The sequence below is a fragment of the Brassica rapa genome, chromosome A07, assembly GCF_000309985.2.
Source record: "Brassica rapa cultivar Chiifu-401-42 chromosome A07, CAAS_Brap_v3.01, whole genome shotgun sequence".
In the NCBI taxonomy this organism is placed as follows: Eukaryota; Viridiplantae; Streptophyta; class Magnoliopsida; order Brassicales; family Brassicaceae; genus Brassica; species Brassica rapa.
Genome location: NC_024801.2, coordinates 23624301 through 23650063, shown reverse-complemented (window position 1 = coordinate 23650063; position 25763 = coordinate 23624301). Strand labels below are relative to the sequence as shown.

The 25763-nt window shown below is 37.6% G+C and overlaps 9 protein-coding genes across 11 annotated transcripts; 5 read left to right on the top strand and 4 right to left on the bottom strand.

The window, feature by feature from the left end:
- The first annotated feature begins 27 nt into the window (after positions 1-27).
- On the top strand, positions 28-3768 carry LOC103831182 (cyclin-dependent kinase G-2). 2 transcript variants are annotated; one of them, XR_625866.3, is made up of 7 exons: positions 355-1940; positions 2313-2448; positions 2533-2621; positions 2812-2923; positions 3016-3122; positions 3203-3377; positions 3476-3768. XR_625866.3 is itself a non-coding variant. In XM_009107051.3 (6 exons), exons 1-6 carry the CDS (start codon positions 355-357, stop codon positions 3300-3302), a joined length of 2130 nt encoding a protein of 709 aa, XP_009105299.1. In that variant the 5' UTR covers positions 28-354; the 3' UTR covers positions 3303-3711. The 2 variants fall into 2 exon arrangements, 1 of the variants encoding a protein (XP_009105299.1); XM_009107051.3 differs by having other exon boundaries at positions 28-1940; positions 3203-3711.
- Positions 3769-4538: 770 nt separating this feature from the next.
- On the bottom strand, positions 4539-7038 carry LOC103831181. The gene is made up of 4 exons (XM_009107050.3): positions 6252-7038; positions 5322-5753; positions 4928-5255; positions 4539-4838 (listed from the first exon to the last, which is right to left on the bottom strand). The coding sequence occupies exons 1-4, from the start codon at positions 6744-6746 to the stop codon at positions 4696-4698; spliced, it is 1398 nt and encodes a 465-aa protein (XP_009105298.1). The 5' UTR covers positions 6747-7038; the 3' UTR covers positions 4539-4695.
- A 344-nt stretch (positions 7039-7382) lies between these two features.
- On the top strand, positions 7383-11364 carry LOC103831179. Of its 2 annotated transcripts, none has more exons than XM_009107049.3 (2): positions 7383-8457; positions 8532-11364. In XM_009107049.3, exons 1-2 carry the CDS (start codon positions 8455-8457, stop codon positions 9303-9305), a joined length of 777 nt encoding a protein of 258 aa, XP_009105297.1. In that variant the 5' UTR covers positions 7383-8454; the 3' UTR covers positions 9306-11364. The 2 variants fall into 2 exon arrangements, with proteins under 2 accessions (XP_009105297.1, XP_009105296.1); XM_009107048.3 differs by having other exon boundaries at positions 8529-11364.
- On the bottom strand, positions 11217-13163 carry LOC103831178. Its single transcript, XM_033276104.1, has 2 exons — positions 11340-13163; positions 11217-11307 (listed from the first exon to the last, which is right to left on the bottom strand). Exon 1 carries the CDS (start codon positions 13113-13115, stop codon positions 11343-11345), a length of 1773 nt encoding a protein of 590 aa, XP_033131995.1. The 5' UTR covers positions 13116-13163; the 3' UTR covers positions 11217-11307; positions 11340-11342.
- Positions 13164-13539: 376 nt separating this feature from the next.
- LOC117126881 lies at positions 13540-16810 on the bottom strand. The gene is made up of 2 exons (XM_033276103.1): positions 15269-16810; positions 13540-15194 (listed from the first exon to the last, which is right to left on the bottom strand). Exons 1-2 carry the CDS (start codon positions 16419-16421, stop codon positions 14524-14526), a joined length of 1824 nt encoding a protein of 607 aa, XP_033131994.1. The 5' UTR covers positions 16422-16810; the 3' UTR covers positions 13540-14523.
- LOC103831177 (uncharacterized protein At4g04775-like) lies at positions 13615-14221 on the top strand. Its single transcript, XM_033276111.1, has 2 exons — positions 13615-13793; positions 13876-14221. Exons 1-2 carry the CDS (start codon positions 13620-13622, stop codon positions 14164-14166), a joined length of 465 nt encoding a protein of 154 aa, XP_033132002.1. The 5' UTR covers positions 13615-13619; the 3' UTR covers positions 14167-14221.
- Positions 16811-17472: 662 nt separating the features above from the next.
- Positions 17473-19163, top strand: LOC103831176 (p21-activated protein kinase-interacting protein 1-like). The gene is made up of 3 exons (XM_009107045.3): positions 17473-18386; positions 18516-18813; positions 18916-19163. Exons 1-3 carry the CDS (start codon positions 17718-17720, stop codon positions 18981-18983), a joined length of 1035 nt encoding a protein of 344 aa, XP_009105293.1. The 5' UTR covers positions 17473-17717; the 3' UTR covers positions 18984-19163.
- A 35-nt stretch (positions 19164-19198) lies between these two features.
- On the bottom strand, positions 19199-20072 carry LOC103831175. The gene is made up of 2 exons (XM_009107044.3): positions 19854-20072; positions 19199-19729 (listed from the first exon to the last, which is right to left on the bottom strand). Exon 2 carries the CDS (start codon positions 19708-19710, stop codon positions 19435-19437), a length of 276 nt encoding a protein of 91 aa, XP_009105292.1. The 5' UTR covers positions 19711-19729; positions 19854-20072; the 3' UTR covers positions 19199-19434.
- Positions 20073-20425: 353 nt separating this feature from the next.
- On the top strand, positions 20426-25540 carry LOC103831174 (transcription elongation factor TFIIS-like). The gene has a single exon (XM_033275148.1). The coding sequence runs from the start codon at positions 22173-22175 to the stop codon at positions 22947-22949; it is 777 nt and encodes a 258-aa protein (XP_033131039.1). The 5' UTR covers positions 20426-22172; the 3' UTR covers positions 22950-25540.
- Positions 25541-25763: the final 223 nt, after the last annotated feature.

The window sequence follows — 25763 nt, the reverse complement described above, 5'->3', positions numbered from 1 at the left end:
AATCGATAACTAATTTACAATTACGTCCTTAAGCTCCCCGACTCGAGAGACGCCTCTTTTGTCTCCTCTCCGCCATTGCTCCGTCCCCTCTCGACGGTATCCACCCGTACTACATCCTCAACCTCATCTCTACTTCACATATATCTTCTCGTTTCCTCCTCTCTTCCAGCAGGTCTCGCTTTCAATTTCTAGGGTTTCGCGGTTCAGATCACGAGCTCTTGCTTTCAATTCATACCGATTCAATCGCGAGCAGCTGCTTCTTCCGGCGAAACCTAGAGAATCAGTCTCTGCGATTCTGAATTTGAGCACGGTTAGTCACTTTAGCTTTGATTTCGTGGAATTGAAACTGTCTATATGACGGCTGGGAGGAGTATTAGGTATCCTGATCATGAACTGAGAGGCCGCCAAGATTCGAATTCTAGACTTTCGAGGCGTGATAGTGTTTACTCAAACGAGAGTTATGAACAGGGACGGGTTAGTAATTTAAGACACGAGGATATGATTAGGTCCGGAGCTGTTAACAGTAGGGAAGCCTTTGTTGATCGTGGACCTAAAAGATGTGGCCTTTCAGTTTCAGCTAGGTCTGTGGATAGGGAACCGGGTGAGCTCTCTAGTGAGAGTGGCTCTGATGAGTCTGAATCTGTGGTGAAAGGTAATGGAGATGTGAAGCAGGTGGAGGATAGAGCTCAAAGCCCTGTAGAGAAGAAGAGAAAGTTTTCACCGATTGTATGGGATAGAGATGAAAAACCTTTGGAGGCCACCCCTCTTCCTCCCCCACCTCCACTTGTTAAGAGGTCAAGCCAGCCACCTACGGTCAACTGTGATGGTGACTCTCGTTTTCCTCCGGAACAGAGTAACATGCGTGAAGATCCTAAGCAAGTTGGTCTTCTTGAGGTTTCTGCTCCTACTTTGTCGTCTCCGGTAGAGATATCTTCTTCGTGTGTGGTGGAACAATCATCGAATGCTGGGAAGGATGGAAAACAAGAGGATGCAACGCACCAGGATGAGGAGGAAAACATGCCAACAAGGCATATCTCATCCTCTAGGTGGGCTGCTGGTAATAGTTCTCCGACTGACGAGGGTGAAATAGTAGAATTGGAAATAGATAAAAGGAGGAAGAAACTACTTCAGGGCAGATTGCCCAATAAGTCTTTAACGCCTGAGGCTGGGGAGTCTGTTAGGGAAGGTTGTAGATCATCTGGTTCCGATGAAAGGAGACACCATTCTTTGCCGGGAAGCAGAGATGATTTTGAGGAAAAAACTGCTGTTAAGGGTGACTATATGGAAATAGATGAGGAGGAACGTAGAAGAGGAAATGCTAGCGACAGTCTTACTGAAACAGATTCTGATGACGAATATGTTCGCCATGAGACACCTGAACCTGCTGGTCCTCCATTGAGAAGTATAAACATGCTCCAGGGTTGTCGAAGTGTTGATGAGTTTGAGAGATTAAATAAGATAGATGAAGGCACTTATGGTGTTGTTTACAGAGCGAAGGATAAAAAGACAGGTGAAATTGTGGCATTGAAGAAGGTGAAGATGGAAAAAGAAAGAGAAGGTTTTCCGTTGACTGCTCTTCGGGAAATTAACATACTTCTTTCTTTTCATCACCCATCAATAGTGGATGTTAAAGAGGTGGTTGTGGGTAGTAGTCTTGATAGCATTTTTATGGTGATGGAATATATGGAACATGATCTTAAAGCATTGATGGAGACAATGAAGCAGCGTTTCAGTCAAAGTGAAGTTAAATGCTTAATGCTTCAACTTTTAGAAGGCGTCAAGTATCTTCATGACAATTGGGTGCTTCATCGAGATTTGAAAACATCTAACCTGCTTTTAAACAATCGGGGTGAGTTGAAGATATGTGACTTTGGTTTGGCTCGGCAATACGGCAGCCCGCTGAAGCCATATACTCATCTGGTTGTTACGCTTTGGTACAGGTAAAGCCCGTTTACCCTTTCTAGTTAAAAATGGTGCGTTCTTGATTTTGTAATTTAGTTCCAGTGACTTTGCCGTATATTTTGGCCATCATTAGCATAACGTTAAGAGAGTCTTGAGGTTGACTTAAATCCTTTATGTTTCCACTTTGAGTATAGTTTCATTATATGCCAGCTTAGCTGTTGAATGCTAATGTTTTTGCGGTATTACCTTGGACATCACAGAGAATGGCACATTCAGAACTAGACACATTAGGAAATATTCGTTCTTCAGCTTTATTTTCTTGTTTTGTTCCTTCTGTTGACTCTCCCTTTTTTATAGAAAATAATCACTTCCTCCAGGACCAAGCTCAATGACTGCATTTGTTTTCCCAGGGCACCTGAACTTCTCTTGGGAGCGAAACAATATTCTACAGCCATTGACATGTGGTCACTGGGCTGTATCATGGCAGAACTATTAGCAAAAGCGCCATTATTCAATGGTAAAACTGAGTTTGATCAACTTGACAAGGTATTTCAAACACAGGTTCTGACGTGGGTTTACAGCCATCCAGGCACATTCAGCTTATAAAGAATTGCTTCTTTTAATTTACAGATTTTCAGAGTCCTGGGTACTCCCAATGAATCAATTTGGCCTGGATTCTCCAAGCTGCCTGGAGTCAAGGTCAACTTCGTCAAGCATCAGTAAGTGTGTAATATTCAGCTGTTATGCAAGCATACCCTTCGTATAAATTTGCTGAAACTCTCTATTGTTCTCAGGCTTTCTAGCTTTGGGTGATGTGGTCTGGCATTCTTGTTCATTAGTGATTTCTTTTTTTTTCCGGCTTTGCATAGTTGTTATGTCGTGCTTCTTACCACTAGCTTGTTCTTTCAGGTACAACCTATTACGTAAGAAATTTCCAGCCACTTCATTTACTGGTTCACCAACTCTGTCCGACGCTGGCTTTGACTTGCTGAACAAGCTCCTGACATACGATCCTGAGAGGGTAATAAAATATATATGACATGTATGCTCATTCAATATGCACCTTGATAGTTTTTTTGACTTTTGAATCTGTGGGGATTTTTTTTTCCATAGAGAATAACTGTTGATGCTGCTCTTAAGCATGAATGGTTTAGTGAAGTCCCTCTGCCAAAATCCAAAGATTTCATGCCTACTTTCCCTGCTCAACATGCCCAAGACAGGTGCTGAGATCTATCTCTTGCTTAAACTGAAACAATCACTGGTCAACTTGACTTTTCTAACTTTTATTTTCTGTGCCAAGGCGTGGGAGGAGGATGATAAAGAGCCCCGATCCTTTGGAAGAGCAACGTAAGAAGGATCTAACACAAACCGAACTTGGGTCTGGTGGTCTGTTTGGCTGAAGTATGGCTCACGATTGATGCTCTCAGATACCTTGGAATTACCACATTAAGGCTAGGGCTGCTGCTTAAGCGGAGGTTGGAACGTTTGTATCTCAGACTATCATTTGTACTTTTCTTTACTCTTTTCGAGGGTCCATGGTGATTTGTGAAGATGATTTTCCTCCTATCGCCAGCTGGATTCCTTGCAGGTTTAATGTGTTCACAAGCTAGGTTGGTCAGTTAGTAGAGCTGCAGCTTTCTGACAGTGCTTGTTCTACAAGGTGTGAAATGACAATAAAAACTCATTCCCTACTGAAACTTATGTATGTAGCAGTGTTATTGAACCGTTTATTTTTTTCTTACCGCTGTTGAGGGAGAAAACCTATTCTTTTCACCTACAATCCTCTTAATCAACTCGGTGTTTCTTTTATTATGTATTATTGACATTGCGATTGCAAGAAACACTGGTGTTGCAGTTGAGGTGACAGTCTTGTCTTTGAAGAAGAAAGATGGTTGCCGATGAATCTCTACAAGGTACTACATAGTCTTTGATTTTGATTTTGTTTCCCTAGTTCCTCAAGGTCAGGTGATTGCTTTGAAACTTCAGAAATGTTATTGTCTTTGATTTGTAGGGAAAACAGTGTTTTTGAATTCCTTTTATACTTTAATCGCCTAGGAGCCCAACCCTGCAAATGTCCTCGGTTCTCGTAACACCGTTTAGTAAACCATCCTAAGTTCTCTGAGATACGCTTTTGTTGTTGACTCCAAAGTCCTTGAAACGCTTTGTTAGGCTCTCATTCGTAAAACTAAATTGTCATTGTTTGTTCAACTTTTAAAGAAGCTTTTGCTGGAAAGTTTTTATAAACCAGCCAGCTCTTCTTGAATCCTTGAAAGCTTTATCTTGCATTTGTGCATGTGCTCATTCCACGATTTTGACATTTTACCATGATTTTAGCCGGGAATAGCAGTATTCAAGCTGTAACTCTTGGCCGGAGACACTTACTAATGGTGCTCCAAGCGAGTCATTTTCAAAAGAGTTAAAACCTATCCCAGATTTTGTACATATACCAATCATTTCACATGCAACTTGCTGGAGTGCTTTGGTAATCTATAGCTTCAGGTCCCATGCTGTTATCGGTCAGGAATAGATATCAGCCAAGCGTTTAAAGAAAGAACACACGAGAAGTGCATTGTGGTGGCGATCCGTGTTCGAGATGCTAAAAACAACAGTTTATAGTAACAAGGTTCCTACAAGTATGTGGTGCTAAAACCTCATCAAAAAAGCTTATTTATACACTAGACGTAAACAAATTAAAGAGAAGCCTGTTGTGTCCAGTTTTCTTCTCATATCAATTGAAAAATTTACTATATGGCTAAAAAGTAAAAAGGGTAAACCTGTTTTATGATACACCAGTCATTCCGGACTGAAAACTATAGTCTTCCCAAGTACAAAGGTAACTAATGAGAGCTCAATGAAGAATATTGTGTTTATTAGATGCCTGTCTACTGTCCACCCGAATATCGTTATCCCTCCTGGATTCATCTGCAAATACAAAACTGCAACAACAATCATCTATAATCAGCCATCATGCCTTGTTTGCATCCAAACAATGAAAATGAAAAAAGGGTCAACACAATCATCTCACCAAAAGCTTGTCTTTTATGGTATGCGGACATGGACATGTAAGAAGGGAAGTGATTGTTATTATTATTAGCAGGCATCCTCATGTAGTGATCCATCGACTCCACATCGCTCTCAGAATGTGAAATCTGAAAGGAGATGGGCGGATTCGTGGTGGCCTCCAAGTGAACTCCACTAGGAGAAGTCCTTATCTGAGTTGCATCTGTAGATGAGCAAGACATAATCGCATGCCATTTACTTGCAACTGATGCTATCGCTTGAGCTCTGTGAGATATCTTTGTAGCTGCGTGCAAACATAAAATGATTCCAACAACTTGAACCACCGCCGAGACCTGAACAAAAAGCTTTAACCTCACCGTATAACAAGAAACCAAAGAAGAAACAAAAGCTTGACTCACCGCGAAATCACCACCGTTTATATACGTGATACGTCCGCTATACGCAGTGGTCTGGAAAAGCGTGGTAAACTGGCTAACCGTGACGACCAGAAACTGTAGAAGCAGAAAGATGCGGAACCTGTGACTTATCTTAGAGAGGTAATGACGCAAACGGATGTGCTCGTAGATGAAAAGAGAGATCTCAGACTCTCCGTCTAGGAGCTTTGCGTAATCTTCAAAGTGAATGACTTGCAAGTTGCAGACCAGATGAAACATGGCACTCGCAGCTAGAAAGATAGTGCTTAAGTAAGTCCATGACATGATCATAGACAAGAGAATCAAAACAGAGAGCCATGGCTGGTCATGAGGTACGTATAGCATCCTAATAATCTCACGAACAGCTTTTAGTCCGAAACAGGGGAGAGACCAAAGTGCAAGCAGCCTCACAGAGTTCTGTAATAATGGAAACAAAAAAAAAGGTTTCAGCTTTCCATAACCCATGATCTATCACAGGGTTCTGTAATAAGGAAACACAAAAAAGAATTCAACTTTCCGACAACCCATGATCTATCACAGAGTTCTGTAATAAGGAAAACATAAAAAAAGGGTTTCAGCTTTCAATCCAAAACAGGGGAGTGACAAAAGTACAAGCAGTCTCACAGAGTTCTGTAATAAGGAAAAACATAAAAGGTTTCAGCTTTCCGACAACCCATGATCTATCACAGAGTTCTGTAATAAGGAAACACAAAAAGAATTCATCTTTCCGATAACCCATGAACTATAACAGAGTTCTGTAATAAAGGAAAAAAACACAAAAAGAAATCAACTTTCCGACAACACATGAACTATAACAGAGTTCTGTAATAAAGGAAAAAAACATAAAAAGGTTTCAACTTTGATGCAACCCATGATCTATCACACAGATTCTGAACCAAAGATAGAAAGAATCACCGAGATTTGCTGAATATACTGAGCCTTGAGCCGTCCCATGCGACCACTGAGCTGATCAACGAACAGAAACTTTCGAATCCCGTGCTTTCTCAAGTTATGAGAAACGCAAAGAAGAGAGACGCCAGCTAAACACGCCTGCGAGACGACGATGTTGAGCTCAAAGCTCTTGTACTGATACCTCTCACAGTCTTTGCAATGCCCTAGCTCCAACACTGTCACCGGAATCACCAACCCGACTGTCAAGAACACGATCCAAGACAAGACGAGGCTTTGCGTGGAGGATTGGTTAAAGCCAAGGAGAGTTAGAAAGGTCTCGAGCCACTGGAGGGTTTGACCGAGGTCGTCGTCTTCGTCCTCGACGACGCCGGAGAGAGGTTGTTGTTGCTCTTGATCGTGATTCGAATCGAGCAACGGCGTTTCGATGAGTGGAGGTTGATCACTCGACATCAGAGAGTGAATAAGTTTACAGAAGAAATTCACCGCAAGGGGAAACATCGGAGCTCGTTGGTGGCGGTTTCGATCTCATTTAAAATCGCCTGCATGATGATGTCTCGGCTTAGATCGACGGTTGTAAATCATTCCGATTAATCTGAAATCGGGAACCGGAAAAAAAAATTAAATTAAGAAATGTAATAATCCAAGAATCGAGGGATTGGCATTTAGCGCTGTGACTTACAGTGGGAGGAAGTTTATAAAATTAGTTTCTCCGTTGCGTCTTTTAAGCCGTTAGATTGAAGATTAAGTTTCAACGGTCGATGGTGGATGAGGATCATAATTGATAGAGTGAGACCAGTACCACCTGATTATTCATTTGAGATAAATTTTCCTTTCCTTATAGTATTTGCTGATTTTCACTTCATAATAGTAATCACCGTTTGATTTGGTTTGACAAAACAGGTATATACAGTACATGGTTTCTTTTTGTTAAATATGATAGCATTTCCACTATTAATGGTGTTAAATTAAAAAAAAAAATCCTATTAATTATGACAAGTATTATGATGTATGATGATCTGCAGATAATAATTCCGATTCGATTTTTTATAATATCGCCAACGTATGGTTTCTCAAGTTTTTCTTTGTTTATTTGTTAAAACTTAGAAGCAGGCCATCATAAAGTTCAAAGCCTGCACATCCTGGGTTGTTTCAGTCTTCGAAAATCAGATCCCAGCTCTTAAACTATTCAGCATATCAGTATTATTATTTTCTTACGTCATCCGGAAAAAAATAAAGTAAACACTAATAGCGAGGAACACGAAGCCCATATCTAAACGCAGCTAGAAAATCTGCTAGTAATGTCACATGATTCACATATTTTTCCCCAAATAAACTTTACCTGCTTCCAGAAATTGATTTGAGATAAGATTATGCTATTAAAATACGGGTTAGGTGACATGTTCATATTTATTGTTGGTACTTGGAATTATAGTTCAATCAGGAATCGTTGAAAAGCTACTGCGACTACAAAGACAGCACAAGATGACAAGAAGCATGCATAGTGGTTTTTGTAGACTGTTCTGGTTGTGTTTTTTTTTTTTTTTTCCAGCAAAAGTACTTATCATTCAAAAGAAACATACATGATTCAATACATAAACCGGCGGATGCATGAACAATCTCCAGACACAAAAGCCCACATGAAGGCGGCAACTAGAACTCACACCGGGGCATTTATTAAATATGATAATGATATTACCGTTCATTAATTTTTATCACATGTATTAAAGTGGTAACAGTCATTTTCTCCTTTTCTTTTAATAAATCTAAGCTTTAGCTGCGGCCCGTCCTGAAACTGTATAAGGATGAAGCTTTATGTACAGTTGATAAGTTAGTTATCTAATTAAATCTGTAAAAGTGCCAAGTTTTGTTTAAAATATAGTATTTTATTTGTAACACGAGTGAATCATTATCCAACCATACAAGTTCATCATCCAACCCAATATCATTATCTCCACAAATATGGGCCAGTGGGCCGGACAAAGAAGGTCCGAAGATAAAAGGAAGAAAAAGCATAACCGCTGATTCAAAAAGCGTTCTAGCTGAAATCAAGATTAACCGCTCACTTTCCTTTGACGCTAAAGCAGGTACGTATAAAACGTTCAAACCCAACATAACCAAAGTAAAAAAGAAAACAAAAAAAATATCTACAAAATTTTCACAAAATATATTTTCATCTCAATCTGCATTAGCATTCAATCCTCAAAAGATGGTATATAATTCTCTATCTGTTTCCTACTCTCTTGCCATGTTGGTTAATATTACAATGTATATATATTATAGCAGGACCAACCAGCGAGAAGAAGGCCAAGACCTCGACCTCTTGAGACCTCTGGTGCTACAATACTCGCCACGTCTCGCGTCGTTTACACAAGAACCAAGACTTCGAAGAATCCAGCCTCTTTCCTTGTCCAGAAACTCTTCCAGCTCGTTCTCTTCTTCTCGTCCATCACAACTCCCTTTCATCGCCACCTTCTCGCCATTCTCTCCGTAGCCGATGATCACATCCTTGCGTTGCAAGAAACGGTCGAAACATACTTCCCTTCTTCCACCTTCGCCTTCCTCAAGATATCCGACTTGCTGCTCGCATCAGAGTCTCTCCCCGAGAAACTCGACGCGGTTCTTGAGAGGCTTCCATGTTTGATGAGCAGAGCCGCGTGGCTAGACTGGATCCTGATCCACGCCATTTATTGTCTTGATTCTCTTGTGAACGTGTTGGGACGTTGGAGAGATAAGAACAAGGGGGCGAATGAGAAAGAGATTACGGTGGATAGGAGTTTTAGCAGAACAGGATCAAACTATGAAGAGGAGCAGGAAGAAGAGAAGATGAAGTTAGGGGACGATGAGGGAAAAAAAGTGACGTACAAGGAGGCGTTACAGAGAGGAAGCAGCGGAGAAGATGGTGGAGGAAGCACAGGTCGTAGCAGCAGCAGTGGCGGCGGCGATCCTATTATGGAAATGTTTGAGAACGGTTGGATCACGAAGCCCATCAAAAGAAGTAGCAGAAGCGCTGATTCGCTCACATGCTCTCGTTCTGATTCCTACGAAACCACTACATGAGATGTCTTTTTAACTCTTTGTCTTTTTTTTTCTTCTTCTGTAGCAATATAAGGATGGTTGGTTACACAACAGCAACAACAACACAAACCAATAAACTATATTGTCCTAGTCAACTTTTTGTAACTTTTTATGTTGATATCTTTGTAATTATCATATTCTACCACAATCTTTGTGTGTTTTGTATAAAACATAGAAACATAATAGGCTTGTAAGGATGCTTTAAGGAGAGGCTTGTGTTGTTATGTTAATATTGATGTTCCGTCCACTGAGATTGACACTAAAGATGGTATCACACCTTCTTGAAGCACCATCTGGATACAAGACTCTCTCTTCCACTGAATAGAATCAAAAGGCATGAAACAGCTTGCTCTTGCTCTGTCGTGTCACCCATGTCTAGCACAGTTGCTAGACTGCTGATCATGCCTTTTGTGAATTGTGATGATACAGTTTCTGTAGAAAGAAGCGGAAGTAATAGAAAAAATAGAGAGAATAGAACAAAAATAATCTATATATTCACTTAACTAAATTGTAAAAGATGATACAAATATACAGAAGGAGAAAATAGTTGTTAACTACTAAATGAGATATCTTCATGAAAGAGAAAGAGAAAGAGAATGAGAATGAGAATGATCCATTCTGTATTTATTTCATTGGGTAGCTATGCGAGACAGACTTCAAACAGCAGATAGAATGCAGCATTGGAACGTCGCAATCAACACAACTTGTGTTCTGTGCAATGAAGAGCAGGAATCCTGTTGCCATTTGTTCTTTGATTGTCGATACTCGAGACATATATGGAGAAGGCTGATTGGAGGTCTCTTGCTTGCCGATTTCACCACAGACTAGAATGCGCTCAAACTGCTCGTGTCCAGGCCGAGACTCACCCCAACAAAGACTTTTATCCTTCGGTATGCTCTACAAGCGACAATGCACACAATCTGGAGAGAACGCAATGCTAGAAGGCATGGAGAACATCCACAAGATGCTAGCTGCTTGATCAGGTTTGTGGACAAGACAATGAGACTCATGTTGCTTTCAGTGAAAGGAAAGGGCCAGAAATATCTTGATGAAGGATTGAGCACTTGGTTTGGGATACAAGAAACAAATGGAGGAGCTGGATAAATTCTTTTATTTATAGCATTCTGCTGATTCTTTAAATATAAAAAAAAACTAATGCACTAGATGTAAATAAGATTTTTTTGGTTTGAATAAATTTTACATTCATTCAAAAAAAAAAAAAGAGAATGAGAATGATCCACAGTTAAGGGGATCATGGCAAAGATCAAGTAGACCAAGTTGTCCTTGAATATGACTGCACACCTTAAACTTGGTGAAAATGTCAGCAAATTGATCAGAAGTCTTAGTGTAAGTTGGAGATATGATTCAAAATTCCACCTTAACACGGATATGATGGCAGTCAATTTTACAATTAATGTACTTGATTTGTTCATGAAAGATTTAATTCAAGGTAATGTAAATATCTAGAAACCCTTAAGAACCTATGATACATATGTAAATTTTTGATTGAGCAATCTACATAATTAATAAGACAATTATAACAATATTAATATTTTAACATTAAGAACCTCAAACGGGTATCATACCGTTGATGTTGCTCTAAGAAAGTCGGTGATAGGTTGATAAAAAAAAGTCGGTGATAGATGAGGTTTTGGTGCGAAATCGGGAGAAAATGTGCCCATGCTTTAAATGGACCCAATTTTTTTTTTTAATTTTTAAATGGACCCAATTAAACTCAGAAATGAGTTTTTGCATCAACAATGGAAAAAGAGACAACAAGTCATTAATATTGAGACTGGGAATCCAAATACATTTTCGTTCTTTTTGTTTGTCGAGGTGGTTACATATAGTTAACGATCATGAGCTAGGTAAATGATAGTTATAAATAAGAGAAAAAAGAAAACATGAAATATCTGATAACATATTATTTGATACAGCTTTAACTTATAAAGAAATCTCTAAATACCTAGAGATTATCGTCGGACTGATTTCGCAACAACATTACTTTCAATCAACTAATTATTCTTCATAACAAGTATAAGAACAGAATAGGTCTCCACCAGATGTCTTTATCTTTATTTTGTAAGGACAATGCCTTCCGCAAGTTTTGCATATAGGTCGAGTTGGATGAGTGTTTGGAAGATAATGAATCGTTTCCTTGTCAGATGTAACAACAGTTTGTCCGGATTTCATATACGGATCCCTTCCCAATAGACAGTCGACGTGGAGGGTGACTTCACACTCGTTGCATGCATATAATCCTTCCTCATGTGGAAATATATCTTTTTCGCATATTTCGCACCAGTAAAGTTCATCATCATCTGCATATTCTTTGTACGAAAATACGAGCAAATGCTCATCATGCTTGTACCTTAATTTATGTGGAAGAGTGGCACAACGAAAGCACAGAACAAAACCGCATTCAACACAATCTAAAGGTTGTTCCTGTCGGTATCGACAAATATAACACGGTATGCTTGTGTATTCACCACAAGTTATGAACAAGGGATGTGGATGAGAGTAATGATTAAACGGCTCACAAATAGAAGCACACAGCGTGTCTAGCTTCCAATCACATCCCTCGATCGGACACACATACGCGAAACCGCATGAGTTACGGTCACATTTCCTACACATGAAGCAACTTGTGGTATACGCGAGCTCTAGGATCAATGGATGAACATGTAGCATAAATTGTTTCACCCGGGGAAGATATGCACATGATTCATGTAAAATGAAATCACATGATTGCATACAACGATACACATTACCATCACCGTAGAACGGAAGCATGCACGCTTGACAATGCTTGTTTTCATCATGGAATTGTTTTTCAAGTTTTATTTGATGACAAGGATGACCCTGATGCAGTATAACTCCATCACCTTTATCTTCAAATATTTTAGTATTTTCATATGTTTCTTCAGGTTCTCCTTCAAGTTCTTTCCCGTTCGACACGTCGCGTCGTAGTGCACATCTAGAGTGCATTGCATAAATGCATCCTTTCACACAAGAATATTCTCCGTAGTTTATGTCTATCTTTTGATAACAAACTCCACAATCAGCCGACTCCTTGAAAGGGTTACTAGGAGTAAAAGCGAGACGGTGATTATGACGAGATACCTTTATAACATATGGTAAGTCGATACACCTTTTATGAACAAAGAAATCACATAGGAGACATGTGTATAATAAGTGAGAATAATCATCATCCACCAATCCACAAACATCACAAGCCAAAGTAGATTTCCTGGGAAAGTAATGGAGGGTATGCTTGTGCCTTTTAGGATTGTATATCTTAAGGGATATTGGTTTTCTCGAGCAAATAACATCAAGTGCAAAATCGCAAACAAGGCAATAGTATAATAGACAAGAAAAAGGACAGTAACCTTGACAAGAACAACATCTTGAATTAGGGTATTGCTCAGACCAGAGAAGTTGAAGAGGATGCTTTGGATGATCAGAGGAATGGTAAATAGAAGGAGACTCAACACATTCTTTGTGATATGGACCATTACAGTAGCTGCAAAAGTAATAGGTATCTGTTTCGATCTTCATGTGACAATTTTCGCAAGTATCGTAAAATATTTCTTCACCCTCTTTTTTGCTGCAATGAAATAGAGAATGGAGATTATTGGAATTTTCGTTGAAACAGGAAGTTTTGACTATGCGATAGTTGAACTGAAAGCTTTGTCCGCTAATTTTTGCCGGTTTGGTATGCTCTTTTTCTTTTTCATATCGTTCTTTTGGGCACAAGAGATGACATGAACGAACTTGGTTAAGAGGATCCATGGGTTAGGTTATTATTTTGGTCTGAAGATTTAATGTTTACTTAATACAACAACTAATATGGTATATATATAGGGCTGCCGATCTATTTCCCCACCAGAACTATGGTGTCGCACTATTTCTCCATCAAACTATTGCCTCGTTTCGTTTCCCCACCAAACGAAAGTTAAATATCTATATACCCACCATATCAAAGTTAAATATCTCTTTCCCCACCCGACCAATTTCGATGGTTAAATGTCGAAACCCCAGTACCAAACCATCAAACCTCCGTTAGTAAACCGAAGGAAAACCCAAATATTGCTAAACCGGACCTATATCTCGGTGAATCCCCGACACAACGGTCAAAAATCCCAAATCTAAAAAATCTCAGATTGGTAAGAACCCTAGAAAAAACTGTAGAATGTGAATCTCAGAGTTCTTCTTCTTCTTTTCTTATTGTCGAGTGCTTATTGCTTTTTGTTCTTAATCTCTTCTCACTTTGTGTTAATTTTCAGATCTAAAGCCATGAGTAACGTGTCTGGAGCTTCTAGTGGTTCGTCAAGTGGACGTTCTGGAGGCAGAGTGTTTGGTGTGCCGAGACTTTGTCATTGTGGGGTTCAAATAATGGAATTGGTTTCTAAATCCAGCAACAATCCGTACCGGCGTTACTATCGTTGCGGATATGCTGTATCTAAGAAGGTAATTTGATTAATCCTTGCTTCTTCTTCATTGTGTTAGTTAATGTTTTCTTTTCATAATTTTTTGTCTAAATAATGCACAGCTCTCGAATGACAACCACACTTTCAAGTGGGTCGATGAGGCTTATTTAGATGAGATAGAGGCATTAAAAATGAAAAATGCTTCACTTGCGGCAAAACTGGAGACAGTTACAATGGAGAGGAATGAGTTTGAGAGAATAGTGTTTGAGAATATGCAAATGAAGCTTGAGAAGGAGATTTTCGAGAGAGTTGAAGAGGCTTTGGTTGAATCATCTTCTACGATGAAGAAAATGATGGTTGTTGTAGTTGTTTTGTGTATGGGCATGGTTGGGTTTAGTAAGCTCTTTGGTTGAAAAGGTTTATATAGGAATGACCTTTGTTTTAGTAATCTTGTGTTTTGTGTGTTTGATCATTGTGGTTTGTGTACTTTGACATGGTTTCAATTTTATTAATGCAATGACTTTGTCTATTTTAAGATGATTGTTAAGCCTATTTTATTCAGTAGAATGCAATGATTTTAAAGAAAATATACAAGCTTTTAGTTGCAGTAACAAAGATAATATGAAGTGCAAAACAAAGATAGATAAATGTCATTACATTACATGGATCCAAGACCATGAAGTTCAAAACCAAAGATATATGTCATTACATAGCTGTCGAAAATTAAGTTCAAAACAAAAGATAATAGATGCCATTACATATCAAATCATTCAAGCTTGAGAAACACTAGCTTGAGTGAGAGTTCCTTGTGAGGCTTCACCTGCAGTTTGAGATGTGCTTACCGGTACCGAATCATCATGCTTGCCCTGCTTTGCATGCCACCTCGAGTTGTGATTAGCCTTACCACAAATGCCACAATGCATAGTCCTTTTCTTGGCTTTTGGTAGCTTCTTGGTTGGTGACTCATTCACACCTCTTTTCCTTGTCTTATCCGCTTTGGTGAGCTTCTTCTTCTTCTTCCCTGTTTCTTTCCCTCGTTCTCCCTCTGTTTCTTCCCCTTGTTCATCCTCTACAGGTGGAGCATGTACATCAGGAGCATCTGTTTTGGGCCAAAACATAGAACCCCTGACTGGAACAATTCCATCTGTGTAGTTTCTTCTCCACTTAGCCGTGCGAAACCACTCACAAACATAGTCTGACGGATCAACCTTTAACTTCAGCATCACACCATATGCATGCTTACATGGAATTCCAGTGATGTCGAACTTCCTGCACGAACAAGTTCTTTTCTCCAAATGGACACGATGAGTTTGGCCATTCAATCTTGAGTCAAAGTAGCCTTTAACGCTTCTTCTAATAACACATTTGTTGGCTCCGTCTTTAAAGGGCTTATCAACAAGAGCCTTAGCGAGAACTCTCTGCACATATGGTGTACATTTTCCTGACAAAGAGAGAGCCAATTAAGTTAACTGAATTTATATTTTTTAGATATTAGAAGTATTGAAAAAAACTTACCTTGGTGTTCATGAGATTCTCTGGATCTTGTGGCTATACGTACCATAGCAAGTCTTGCTATTGTTTCGAGCATATGCACAAATGGCTTCTCTCTTGCCTTGTTGATGGAGCTGTTAAAGGACTCTGTCGAGTTGTTCTCCACATCTTCGCAGTAATTTCCCAGCTTGAAGAAAGCTCGGCACCAACTCTTCGGATTTGTAGCCATAACATCTGTATACACACCTGTATCGTAGCAACTTAACCTGTCCAAGTTTTGCTGATACTTTGCTTCATTGTAGCTCCATGCTACACTCCATATGTAAGACTTCATCTGTTTTTTGTTGCCATGTTTCTTCTTCAAATTCCCGTAAATGTGTCTTACACACTTCCGATGCTCCATCTTAGGCAACTCTATCTTAATAGCTCTGATCAATCCCTGAAACAGAACCACAAACTTAATCAAACAAAGCTTTGATTCTACTATCTCGGCAGCATAATCTTTAAGGCGTGCAAACTGTTGATCATGTTCACTCTTAATCCACTTCAAAGCTTTATTCCTACCAGCTTGACACTGAGGCCTAGACACACTAATAGACCAATTTGCCATGATCAATTCCTCGATCTTCATAGGCATATAGTATGCCGGCTCTTCACGGATCTTGTTCACAAACAACCTAGCTATCACAGGGACCTTCACCATCTCACACTCTCCATTAACCTCACATGTGTGGTTATCTACAAACAACCTAACTCTCCAAATTTTATCCTTCGGCAGGATCGAAGCATAAATTTTCCAGCCACAAGCTTCATCATTCTCACCATGACCAGCACATTCGAAACCAAGCTTATCCTTATCATACCTGTATTGTCTGATATTGCAGCGAGTCCTAAGAGCATAATCGAGGACTCTGTCTTTGAAAGCCACACCATTGAAGAATGTCTGGTCTCGGTACAAATGCCCATCACCACGGCGTATATGCGTCCTCATTCTCTGTGGGGCTTCAGGATTTTCTTCTTCCTCATTATCTTCATCACTCTCAGGCAAGACGTCATGCTGAATTTGCGGCTCACTCACGAAATTTCGCAACAATTCGTCGAGTTCAAACTCTTCTCGCTCAACTTCTTCATCATCAATTTCGAACTCTCCTTCGCCGATTATAGGTACTACAGACATGGTAAACACGAATTCAATCGATTTCCTGTTGTTTTCTCTCAGGAATTTTCTCCCACTCTCTCTATTTCACGTTCTAGGGTTCTTGGGTTTTTGATTTGGGGATTTTTTGGGTTTAGATAGATTAGGATGGTTAAGTCGGGTTAAAAATAATTAAGTTCGGTTAAGTCAAGATTCAGTATTACTAACCCGTCTTAACCAAACTAATTAACCAACTAAACATGGTTTTACGTGGATTTGAGTGTTTAACTTTTGTCGGGTGGGGAAAGAGATATTTAACTTTGATATGGTGGGTATATAGATATTTAACTTTCGTTTGGTGGGGAAATGAAACGAGGCAATAGTTTGATGGAGAAATAGTGCGACACCATAGTTCCGGTGGAGAAATAGATCGCCAGCCCATATATATACACTGGAAAATAGTTCATATGTTTACAAAAACAGCATATCACGCCAAGTATTGCAATTTTTGTTCATTTCAAACTTCCTCACATGCAACAAAGCAAGAATGGGATTCTTTTACAAATGTTAGAGTTTCAAGTTTTGATTATTACTTTTTGAATGAAAAAGCGAGTGATGAAGGAAACAAGTTATTCAATGTTACTTTTATTTGCTTATGCACGTTTATACAGCTATATTTCAAATGTTGGCCTTCGTTATGTTTCACGTTTATATGACACTTCATTCTACGATGATATAACAAAATGCTAAGCAACAATAAGGCATGAATTGTTCCCCTGTTTTTTTGGTGATAAATAATTATACTTTTACTAGTTGTTTAATTTATGAAGACCATCTCCGTTGCTTAAAATTTTTAAACCAAATAGTATTATTATTTTACTCAAATTTAGTTCGTTTAATAAAATTTGAGTATTTAAAAAAAAATCAACTTATTAATAATTTGCCGAGTATCATTTTCTTATCGTTAAATAGTATTTCATAATATACATCTCAACTGAAATGAGATTTTTTTTTGTCTTTCTCTTATTTTTAAAGTCGAGCTATTGTTTTAATTTTCACTCTTCATTTCATGTTTTTTATACGTGGCATTTCTTTTTCGCTTATCATATCATCGTCTCAGTTGCATGGGTATAAGTTGGGCTTTATTATAAATTAGGTTATGTTCTTAATGGGCTTTTTCTTTGTAATGGTCGAATAAAAAGAAAGAACCACAAATCTAATCGGTTTAGTCTCTGGTTTGATTTATGATTACATTTTATGACACAACACAAACAAGCAAGTTAATACATCGGTCCTAAAACCCTAGTAGCTGTCGTGACCCCAGAGAGAGAGAAAGCAATGAGCATCATCGCAGGCTCCTACGAGAGATTCATATGGGGTTTCAAGCTTAAACCCACAAAGCACGACGCAGACACTCAAACCCTAACCCTCTCCCCTCTCTTCTCCTACCCTTCCCACATCTCCTCCATCACTACCGTCGCTTGCTCCGGTCCCGCCGCCGCTTCCGGCGGCTCCGACGACACTATCCATCTCTACGACCTCCCTTCCGCCTCCTCCCTCGGCTCCCTCCTCGACCACAACCACACCGCTTCGATCACCGCCCTCTCCTTCTACACTCCCTCTTCCCTCTCCTTCCCTCGTAATCTCATCTCCGCCGCCGCCGACGGCTCCGTGGCCATCTTCGACACGGACCCTTTTGTCCTCCTCAAGTCCTTTCGTCCTCACAAGAAGGCTGTCAACGATCTATCGATTCACCCTTCTGGGAAGCTCGCTTTGGCTGTTTACCGTGACGAGTGCTTTGCGATGTTGAATCTTGTGAGGGGGAAGAGGAGTTTTTGTTGTAGGTTGGGGCACGAGGCGAGTCTTGTGAAGTTTGATCCGAGTGGGGAGAGGTTCTTCATGGTGGTGAATAGTAAAGTTGATGTTCATCAGAGTGAAGATGCTAAGCTTCTTCTTGAGCTTGATAATGGTAGCCGCAAGCGTATACTCTGTGCTTCTCCTGGGGACGTGAGATTCTCTCTGTACTTATATATCTCTTTGTCTCTATATAGTAACTTGTCTTCCTCAACTTGTCTTTAGAGCTGTTTTGATTTTAGATTTTGTATAAGGCTAAAATGTTTGATTAATTTGCAACAGAGTGGGACTCTGTTTACAGCTGGTGAGGATAGGGCCATAACAGCTTGGGACACAAATAGCGGGAAGCTTGCTTATTCCATACAAGATGCTCACCCAGCTCGGATCAAGGGTGTCGTCACGCTTACTAGGAATGAAAATGACGGTGCGTCGGAAGATCCGTACTTGGTTGCTTCTGCATCTTCTGATGGGATCATACGAGTTTGGGACATGCGAATGGCTGCTAAAGAGAATGCAAAACCATTAGCCGAGACAAACACTAAATCAAGGCTTACTTGTCTTGCCGGGTCAGCTCTTAAATGTGAGTTTACACGTTTCCATTAAGCATACAAAAACAATGTAATACTAAAACTCTGTAGAAGATTGTGACATATGATTCTTCATCTTCCTCTGTTTTATGCAGCTATGAGACGGCCACAGATTGGAAATCAAAAAGCTCAGAAGCTAGAAGAAGGGCTGAACACAGAATGAGAGCTGCTTATTGACTACTAAAAGCTTTTGTGCTGACAACTATCTGATACAAGTTTTGGTAGAATCTTAAAATATGATCCATCATGTTTTTGTCGAATTACAATCAAACAATTTTGTTAAACCCTCAGATTTGTGAAAGAAACACATACTTACTATTTATAATTCACATGAGTTATGGCATAATGTGAATCATTCACTCCTAACTCGGCTTGTTGTGCATTACAAGTAATCACTTACTATTTATAATTCACATGAGTTATGGCATAATGTGAATCATTCACTCCTAACTCGACTTGTTGTGCATTACAAGTAATCACTTGTTTATTCAAACTGCATCGAACCAAAACGTTGTACGGGAAAGCTGATTCAATGTATGTTCTCAAATAAACAAAAAGAGCGTCACACCGTTTGTGAATGCATGAAGATTTGCAAATGGAAGCAACTACATGGCTCAATACTGAGTAGTGTTGTTTGGGATCTTGCCTTGTTTCAACTGAGAAAGAGCATATTCACCGGTACGGATGAGATCGGCGACGTTGTGTTTGGAAATCTCTTCGGAGCCAAACAAGAAGATGGTCTTAATCTCAGCTTTCTTGGCGAGTCTTGAAGCGTAACTAAGCTGCAGTTTCGGTGAGTTCACGCTCCTTAGTAACTGGCGGTACAAGGAAAGAACTTTGCCTCTGTTCTTTGCAGCCTCTTCTGCTGTTAACCATAGCAGGCTCGTCATGACAACACAAGAATTGTCCCTGCAATAAAAGAGAGCGAAATGTTCATTGAGTAATTTCATCGAACACCTGTTGCGCAAGAAACAAACGCTAAATGATGTAATAACACAACAGAGACGATGCATCGCCTAAACTCTTGACTTGCCTTTAGCTGGGAGAGATTTTCAACGGACGGCGAGGATCCGGTGAGCGAGCAGGGGAGCCTAATCTCAGGATCAAATCAAGAATCACCGAGAGAGAGAGAGAGAGAGAGAGAGCAAATCCGTAATTAATGGTTTGAGTTTCTTTCACACGGTTCAGATTTGTTTTGGTTCTCGTAAACCAGCTCCCAGTTTCAGCCTAACCAGTTTCAATCTCTGGTTTATTTAAGGACAATTGTCAATAATAGCACATTTTGAAGTTTATTTCTCAAAAATAGCACTAGAAGAAGAAAGTCACAAAAATGACATTCATTAAAGGGTAAAATATCCCTAATACCCTTGGTTTAAAATTAAATAAACAAACAAAAATAAATAAAAATAATAAAATAAAAATAAAAATAAAAAAAAAGAAATTTTTTTTTATAGTTTCAGATTATGTGCTTTCAGATTTGAAATTTTTATAATTTTTTTTTTGAAATTTTTTTTCGAAATTTTTTTTTATTTTTTTTTCAAATTTTTTTTTTTATAATTTAAAAGTACTTTTTGAAACTGTTTTTAAAATTTTTATTTTTTATTTTAGTATTTATTTTTTATAAAATTTTAAACCCTAATTCCAAAACTCCACCCCTTAACTCTAAACCCTAAGGTTTGGATTAATTAACCCAAGGGGTATACGTGTATATTTACCTCTTTAATGAAACCTATTTTTGTGACTTTGAGCCTTGAGTGCTACTTTGGGAACAAAAACTTGGTTTGGTGCTATCCTAGTCTTTTTCTCTTTATTTAATCTTCTTTAAACCACCGAATTATCTGATTAGACCAAATAAATAGTGGTTCTCATAAACCAGCTCCTTATTTCTGCTTAACCGGCTTCAGTCTCTAGTTTAGTTACTTATATCTCTAAACTACCTAGTTAATCATCTCCAAAAATAAACTCTATTTTGAAGTTTCTAAAACTCCATATTTGAAGTTTAAAGGTGTTCTTTTCCAAAAGAAAAACTTCAAACTCAACTTAAAAACTATTTATATTTTATAATATGGTCCTTATATTTGTCATAACTAATTTGAATTCATAAAACTTTTATAAATAACAAGCACATATATAAACATATTACAATAATATTAATTAATAAAATATTTTATTAAATATAAAAATTTAAATAAAAATAACTTAATTAATATTAAACTTTAAACAAAATAAAATGATTTTTTGTAATGCATATATGATCTATTAGTGAATTTTGAAGTAAAAATGTCTCTCCTTATTTGTACTTTGTAGATTACGAGCTAAAAGTTGTTGAAATCGGGTAATATTGATATTTCTAAATACATTAGTTTGGAACAAGAAAGTAAAAGAAAAACATAAAATATTGCTAAAAGACTAATTTTTTCGATGATATTAATACTCATGAATACATTCGATATGAACAAGAAATAATTGTACGAAAAAACATCAAAAACAATAACAACAACCATCTTCAGTTACACAAAAAAAATTTGGACAATATTTGAAAATTTGAAGGTTCCGGATCAAACTTACCTGAATATTAGTATTCTTGTAATATTTAAATTTGTGTAATAGTTATGTCTTTATGTAATTTTTAAAATCTTTTTGTTAAGTTTTTTTTGTATATTATTGTTGACTAAATCTAGCTTAAAATATTTTAGATCTTATTTTAAAGGTTTATTTAAATTTATGTGTAAAATTTAAAATCTGTAAACAAAATTTAAAATATTTATGAGATATAATTTTTTTAACGATTAAAACAATAAACAAGAAAATATTTATGAATCATAAAGGTGATGTGTGATTATAGGGACCAAAATGCAAATAAAAATATGAACCTTCAAATTTGAAGTTTTGAGTAGTGAAACTTCAAATATAGAGTTTCATCCCTCAAAACTTCAAATTTGAAGTTTTTTTTTTTGAAAGCAAAAAAAAGTTATAGAATGTCTTTTGGAGATGCTCTAAGCCAAATAAAATAGATCATAACCAACCATTGAATTTGGAAATTTTGTCTCATAAGATTATATTATTTAATAAAATCTTGAAGATAAATAAAATTAAGTGAAGAAAATGGAAAATCTTACAACGGTTAGAAACAGAAGACAAAGAAAAAGGAAACTTTGAAGAGGCCTGAGTTCCAAGTAAGTAAACGTGTGTTAGGGAAACAAAATCAAATCTAGCAGGAGTCGGTTAACGATACTCTCTCTTTATATACAAACACGTAAGCTCACTCTTTCTAACAATACAAATCATTCTCTCCACTTTCGTTGCTTCCAAACCCTATTTTCTCAGTCGCGCGAGAAAGAGAGAGAGAAGGATGGAGAAGCATGAGTTCTTAGAACTGTTTGAAGCTGCAACCAAAGCTGCAAAATCTGCTTCGAGAGGAGACGTTAAGAACTCTCCTGCGGTCTCTAGGTGCGTCGAAGCCATAAAGCGTTTGAGAGAAGCTCCAGAGTCACTTGCTTGCGAGATGGTCATCGATCGCAAATACCCTCAAATTGGAAAGAGTCACGGCCTTTTCACGGAGCACAAAAACCCTAGAATCCAATCCGAGGGAAAGATTCTTTACTCTCTTTGGCTCAGATATCTCTACGCAACGGGGAGGAAACAGAGCTCACGACCTCGTGATCGGACGGTGGTGAAGAATAAGAAGAAGCTTGTGGAGGAGGAGATGGTTTCGAGGACGACGACTGGGGATTCTAACCGAGACAAAGTGCGTGAGATTCTTCACAAGTCCTTGTCTAAAGTGGCTGTTGAGATAAAGGAAGGAGTGGTTTCTTGCGATTCTTGGAGTGTGGCCGCGTCCGTTGAATCTGCAATGTTTGAGAAACTAGGTTCTTTTGAAGGGACTCAAAAAATAAAGTACAGATCGATTCTTTTCAACATGGGAAATAGCAGCAACCCAGACCTGAGAAGGAAAGTGCTGTTCGGTGAGATCAGTGGAGAGAGGCTGGTGACGATGGAGAAAGAAGAGATGGCTAGCCACAAGATTCAGTTGGAAGTTCAAAAAATCAAAGAGAAAGCCAGAGATAAGGAAGAGAATCGAGTGAAGAGTATGATCATGTTTCAGTCAGACAGTATGATCATGACTTAAGCACAAAATATAGATTCTCAGTTTATTAATTGTATAGTAATTAGTCTCTTGTCTTGGTGGTCTCAATGTAAGAACACTTTTAAAGTTCTGCGTTGCCAAGTTTAATTTGCAACTCTTGTCTTGTTTCATATGTTAAAAACAAAGTACATATATATTCTCAGTCTTATTACATGATTTGATTCAATGTTCGATTTCATTACTCGGTTGGTGCGAAGCTAATGTTTCCACAAATTTACCAAACAATGTATAAATGTTTGCTGAGAATTATTTGATTCATCATTCTGAATAGATGAGCTCCCAAGAAAGCGTGGCTCCTCTTTAGCAATACTTTGACTCTGGACGTTCAAGATTTGTTGACAAAAAAAAAAAAAGGTCCCAATCAACATCATCTTCGTCATCACACTTTCTACTGTTCTAACCTGATCTCTTGTCCACAAGATATATACCGTTGATACTATCTTTAGTCAGATCACCAGAATATATTAGTCATTTGTCATACACGATTTGATTAAACAGACAGTCTACAAACTTTTCAAATGTCCACAAAAAAATGCAAAAGCTTCAGTTGCACTACATCAACTTCACCATTCTGCAAATATGCAATAATGCACCTTCGGGGTTCTCATAAAACAGACAGAAACCTTACATGATCTATACACATTCAAACTCTCAAATAAACTTGAAATCACATCTGATAACTACTAGTACTCAGTAATCAGCCTAGTTGACAAAAAATAACAATAGTGTACAAAATAACCATAGTTCCAACCTCTATAAGAACTTGTTATGTGTTTAATCTTTCGAACTCTTAGCGATGCATATACGTATGAACGAACGCCAAAGTCTCTATCAGTATTGTACATTGTATACGCTTTTATCTAATAACAAGGTGATTTATCATAAATATCACATTGCTGTGGATTCCATTAGAGAAGGCTGTAATGAGGCTCTGGTAAGCTTAAGTAATACAGGCTACCATCAACGATACTGCATCGTACCAGCAATCATTAGATAGAAGTAAGGAGTACAATAAATAAGACAGACGTCCAGAAATGCAACAAATGTAATGAAAATTCTTCAACGTCTACATGTTACCATTAACTCAAAACGTGCCAGTGGTATCTTTATGGTGATAAAGAATGGACACATCAAATTATCCCAATATGAAAATATTTGTCGACATAAAATGTGGAAATGCATTTTTTCATGAAATTCTATTTTACAAAAAACCAAAACGTGAATACGTTTTTGAAGAAAAACATGAAAATATATTTTCCGCAAAAAATAAAAACTCTTGTTTCCCTCTAGAACACATAAAATTATGTTTTCTACAAATTGTAAACTTGTTTTTAACATAAAATTCTATCTTTTTTGTTAAAATCATAATATTTTATTTTCTTTCAAAAGCTCCAAATTATAAAATCTAATCCGGATATGAGACTTTGCATTTTGTATTTTTAAGAGAAAAATATAATTATTTTCATAAAAAATGAAATGTTATGTTTTGACAGAAAACTTAAATCAGAAAACTTAAATCAGTTTTGGATTAAAAATCATATTTTATATTTATGGCGCAAAATATGGAATTGCATTTTAGCAGAAAACATGATTTATGTTTTCATGGAAAAACTATTTATGTTTATAAGTGTCTAAAACACAATAATGTAAAACAAACAAATCAACAATAATAATATAATTAATTTAGTAAAAACTCCTTTATTAAAAGAGTTTTCATTACATTCTATCCCCTGAGATAGTACTCTCATATGACGTGAATTGAATTATTCGTTGTAAAATCGTTCGTAAATTTTCTAAGTTTATAATAATGTAGTTATCTAGCGTTAAAAAAATAATGTTTGTATTCGAATCGCATCTACATCTTCTTGTCCATTCAAGAATATAGGAAAATCGCACTGCACCCAAATCATATCTCCCAATACATAATTCTAATTAATTGCATCTGTTTCAAAACTCATTGCTTCCCGCATAAAATAACAGTTGTGCTTAAATTACTGTGGCATTCGGAGCCTTAACCCATTTAACATGGCACCAACCCCCTCCCAAATTTAGTAAATAGGTGTGATAACTTTATTATCCATCTGAAACCAAAGTAATCGGCAAGCATCGTAAATACTTAGGTACTAAATAAGAAAATATCAATAGAAACATAATATGAATGAATATTTTAACCGACTTTGGACCATATTATCATTCAGTTAACTGTTACCGGAATTCAGGAAGAGTAATCAGTTTATTATGTTGCTTCAATCTAAATATATTAGCATGGCAACGCACATATATTCATATATAAACCTCTAGGCATACCTAAGTTTAGTGAATATAAAATCTGGTCTAGCTCTGCTCCTCATAAAGATGAGCAAAAATATCAATACATCATAATATAGAAAATAGAAAACAACATAAGAAAATTATAAAACTTGGGTGCAAAGCAAAGGGATTACGGTTTCTTGAGATAAACTCATCCAAATGGTGGAATCAATGAGTGCATCACAAAAAAAAAAAAGATGAGTGCATTATGCTGTATTCATCATTAATAATCTTGGTGTAGAAATTATAATAGATCACTCCAAATCATCATTATACCTAGAGATCCATATGATCATTTTATAGTTTTATCATTTAAAATATATATAGTATTTCTGATGTTCACACCGTACCGAGACGATATATGTATGGTAGCACGTGATGGTAGTTTGTTGGTCTATTCTACAAATCGAACTACAACATATGACAGAAACATATATGATGTACTGTATAGTTGATACCTACAATTGCGTATACTGGTCGGGAAAG

Excerpts from the sequence above, each read along its gene's own strand:
- LOC103831182 (XM_009107051.3), top strand. The coding sequence starts at position 355 with ATGACGGCTGGGAGGAGTATTAGGTATCCTGATCATGAACTGAGAGGC. Across the intron at positions 2,449-2,532 it reads AGTTTGATCAACTTGACAAG|ATTTTCAGAGTCCTGGGTAC; the intron begins GTATTTCAAACA and ends TTTAATTTACAG. Across the intron at positions 2,924-3,015 it reads TGACATACGATCCTGAGAGG|AGAATAACTGTTGATGCTGC; the intron begins GTAATAAAATAT and ends TTTTTTCCATAG.
- LOC103831181 (XM_009107050.3), bottom strand. The coding sequence starts at position 6,746 with ATGTTTCCCCTTGCGGTGAATTTCTTCTGTAAACTTATTCACTCTCTG. Across the intron at positions 5,754-6,251 it reads AGTATATTCAGCAAATCTCG|AACTCTGTGAGGCTGCTTGC; the intron begins GTGATTCTTTCT and ends CCATTATTACAG. Across the intron at positions 4,839-4,927 it reads CCATAAAAGACAAGCTTTTG|TTTTGTATTTGCAGATGAAT; the intron begins GTGAGATGATTG and ends TTGTTGTTGCAG.
- LOC103831178 (XM_033276104.1), bottom strand. The coding sequence starts at position 13,115 with ATGGATCCTCTTAACCAAGTTCGTTCATGTCATCTCTTGTGCCCAAAA.
- LOC103831177 (XM_033276111.1), top strand. The coding sequence starts at position 13,620 with ATGAGTAACGTGTCTGGAGCTTCTAGTGGTTCGTCAAGTGGACGTTCT. Across the intron at positions 13,794-13,875 it reads GATATGCTGTATCTAAGAAG|CTCTCGAATGACAACCACAC; the intron begins GTAATTTGATTA and ends AATAATGCACAG.
- LOC117126881 (XM_033276103.1), bottom strand. The coding sequence starts at position 16,421 with ATGTCTGTAGTACCTATAATCGGCGAAGGAGAGTTCGAAATTGATGAT. Across the intron at positions 15,195-15,268 it reads AGAATCTCATGAACACCAAG|GAAAATGTACACCATATGTG; the intron begins GTAAGTTTTTTT and ends TCTCTTTGTCAG.
- LOC103831176 (XM_009107045.3), top strand. The coding sequence starts at position 17,718 with ATGAGCATCATCGCAGGCTCCTACGAGAGATTCATATGGGGTTTCAAG. Across the intron at positions 18,387-18,515 it reads TCTGTGCTTCTCCTGGGGAC|AGTGGGACTCTGTTTACAGC; the intron begins GTGAGATTCTCT and ends AATTTGCAACAG. Across the intron at positions 18,814-18,915 it reads TGCCGGGTCAGCTCTTAAAT|CTATGAGACGGCCACAGATT; the intron begins GTGAGTTTACAC and ends TGTTTTATGCAG.
- LOC103831175 (XM_009107044.3), bottom strand. The coding sequence starts at position 19,710 with ATGACGAGCCTGCTATGGTTAACAGCAGAAGAGGCTGCAAAGAACAGA.
- LOC103831174 (XM_033275148.1), top strand. The coding sequence starts at position 22,173 with ATGGAGAAGCATGAGTTCTTAGAACTGTTTGAAGCTGCAACCAAAGCT.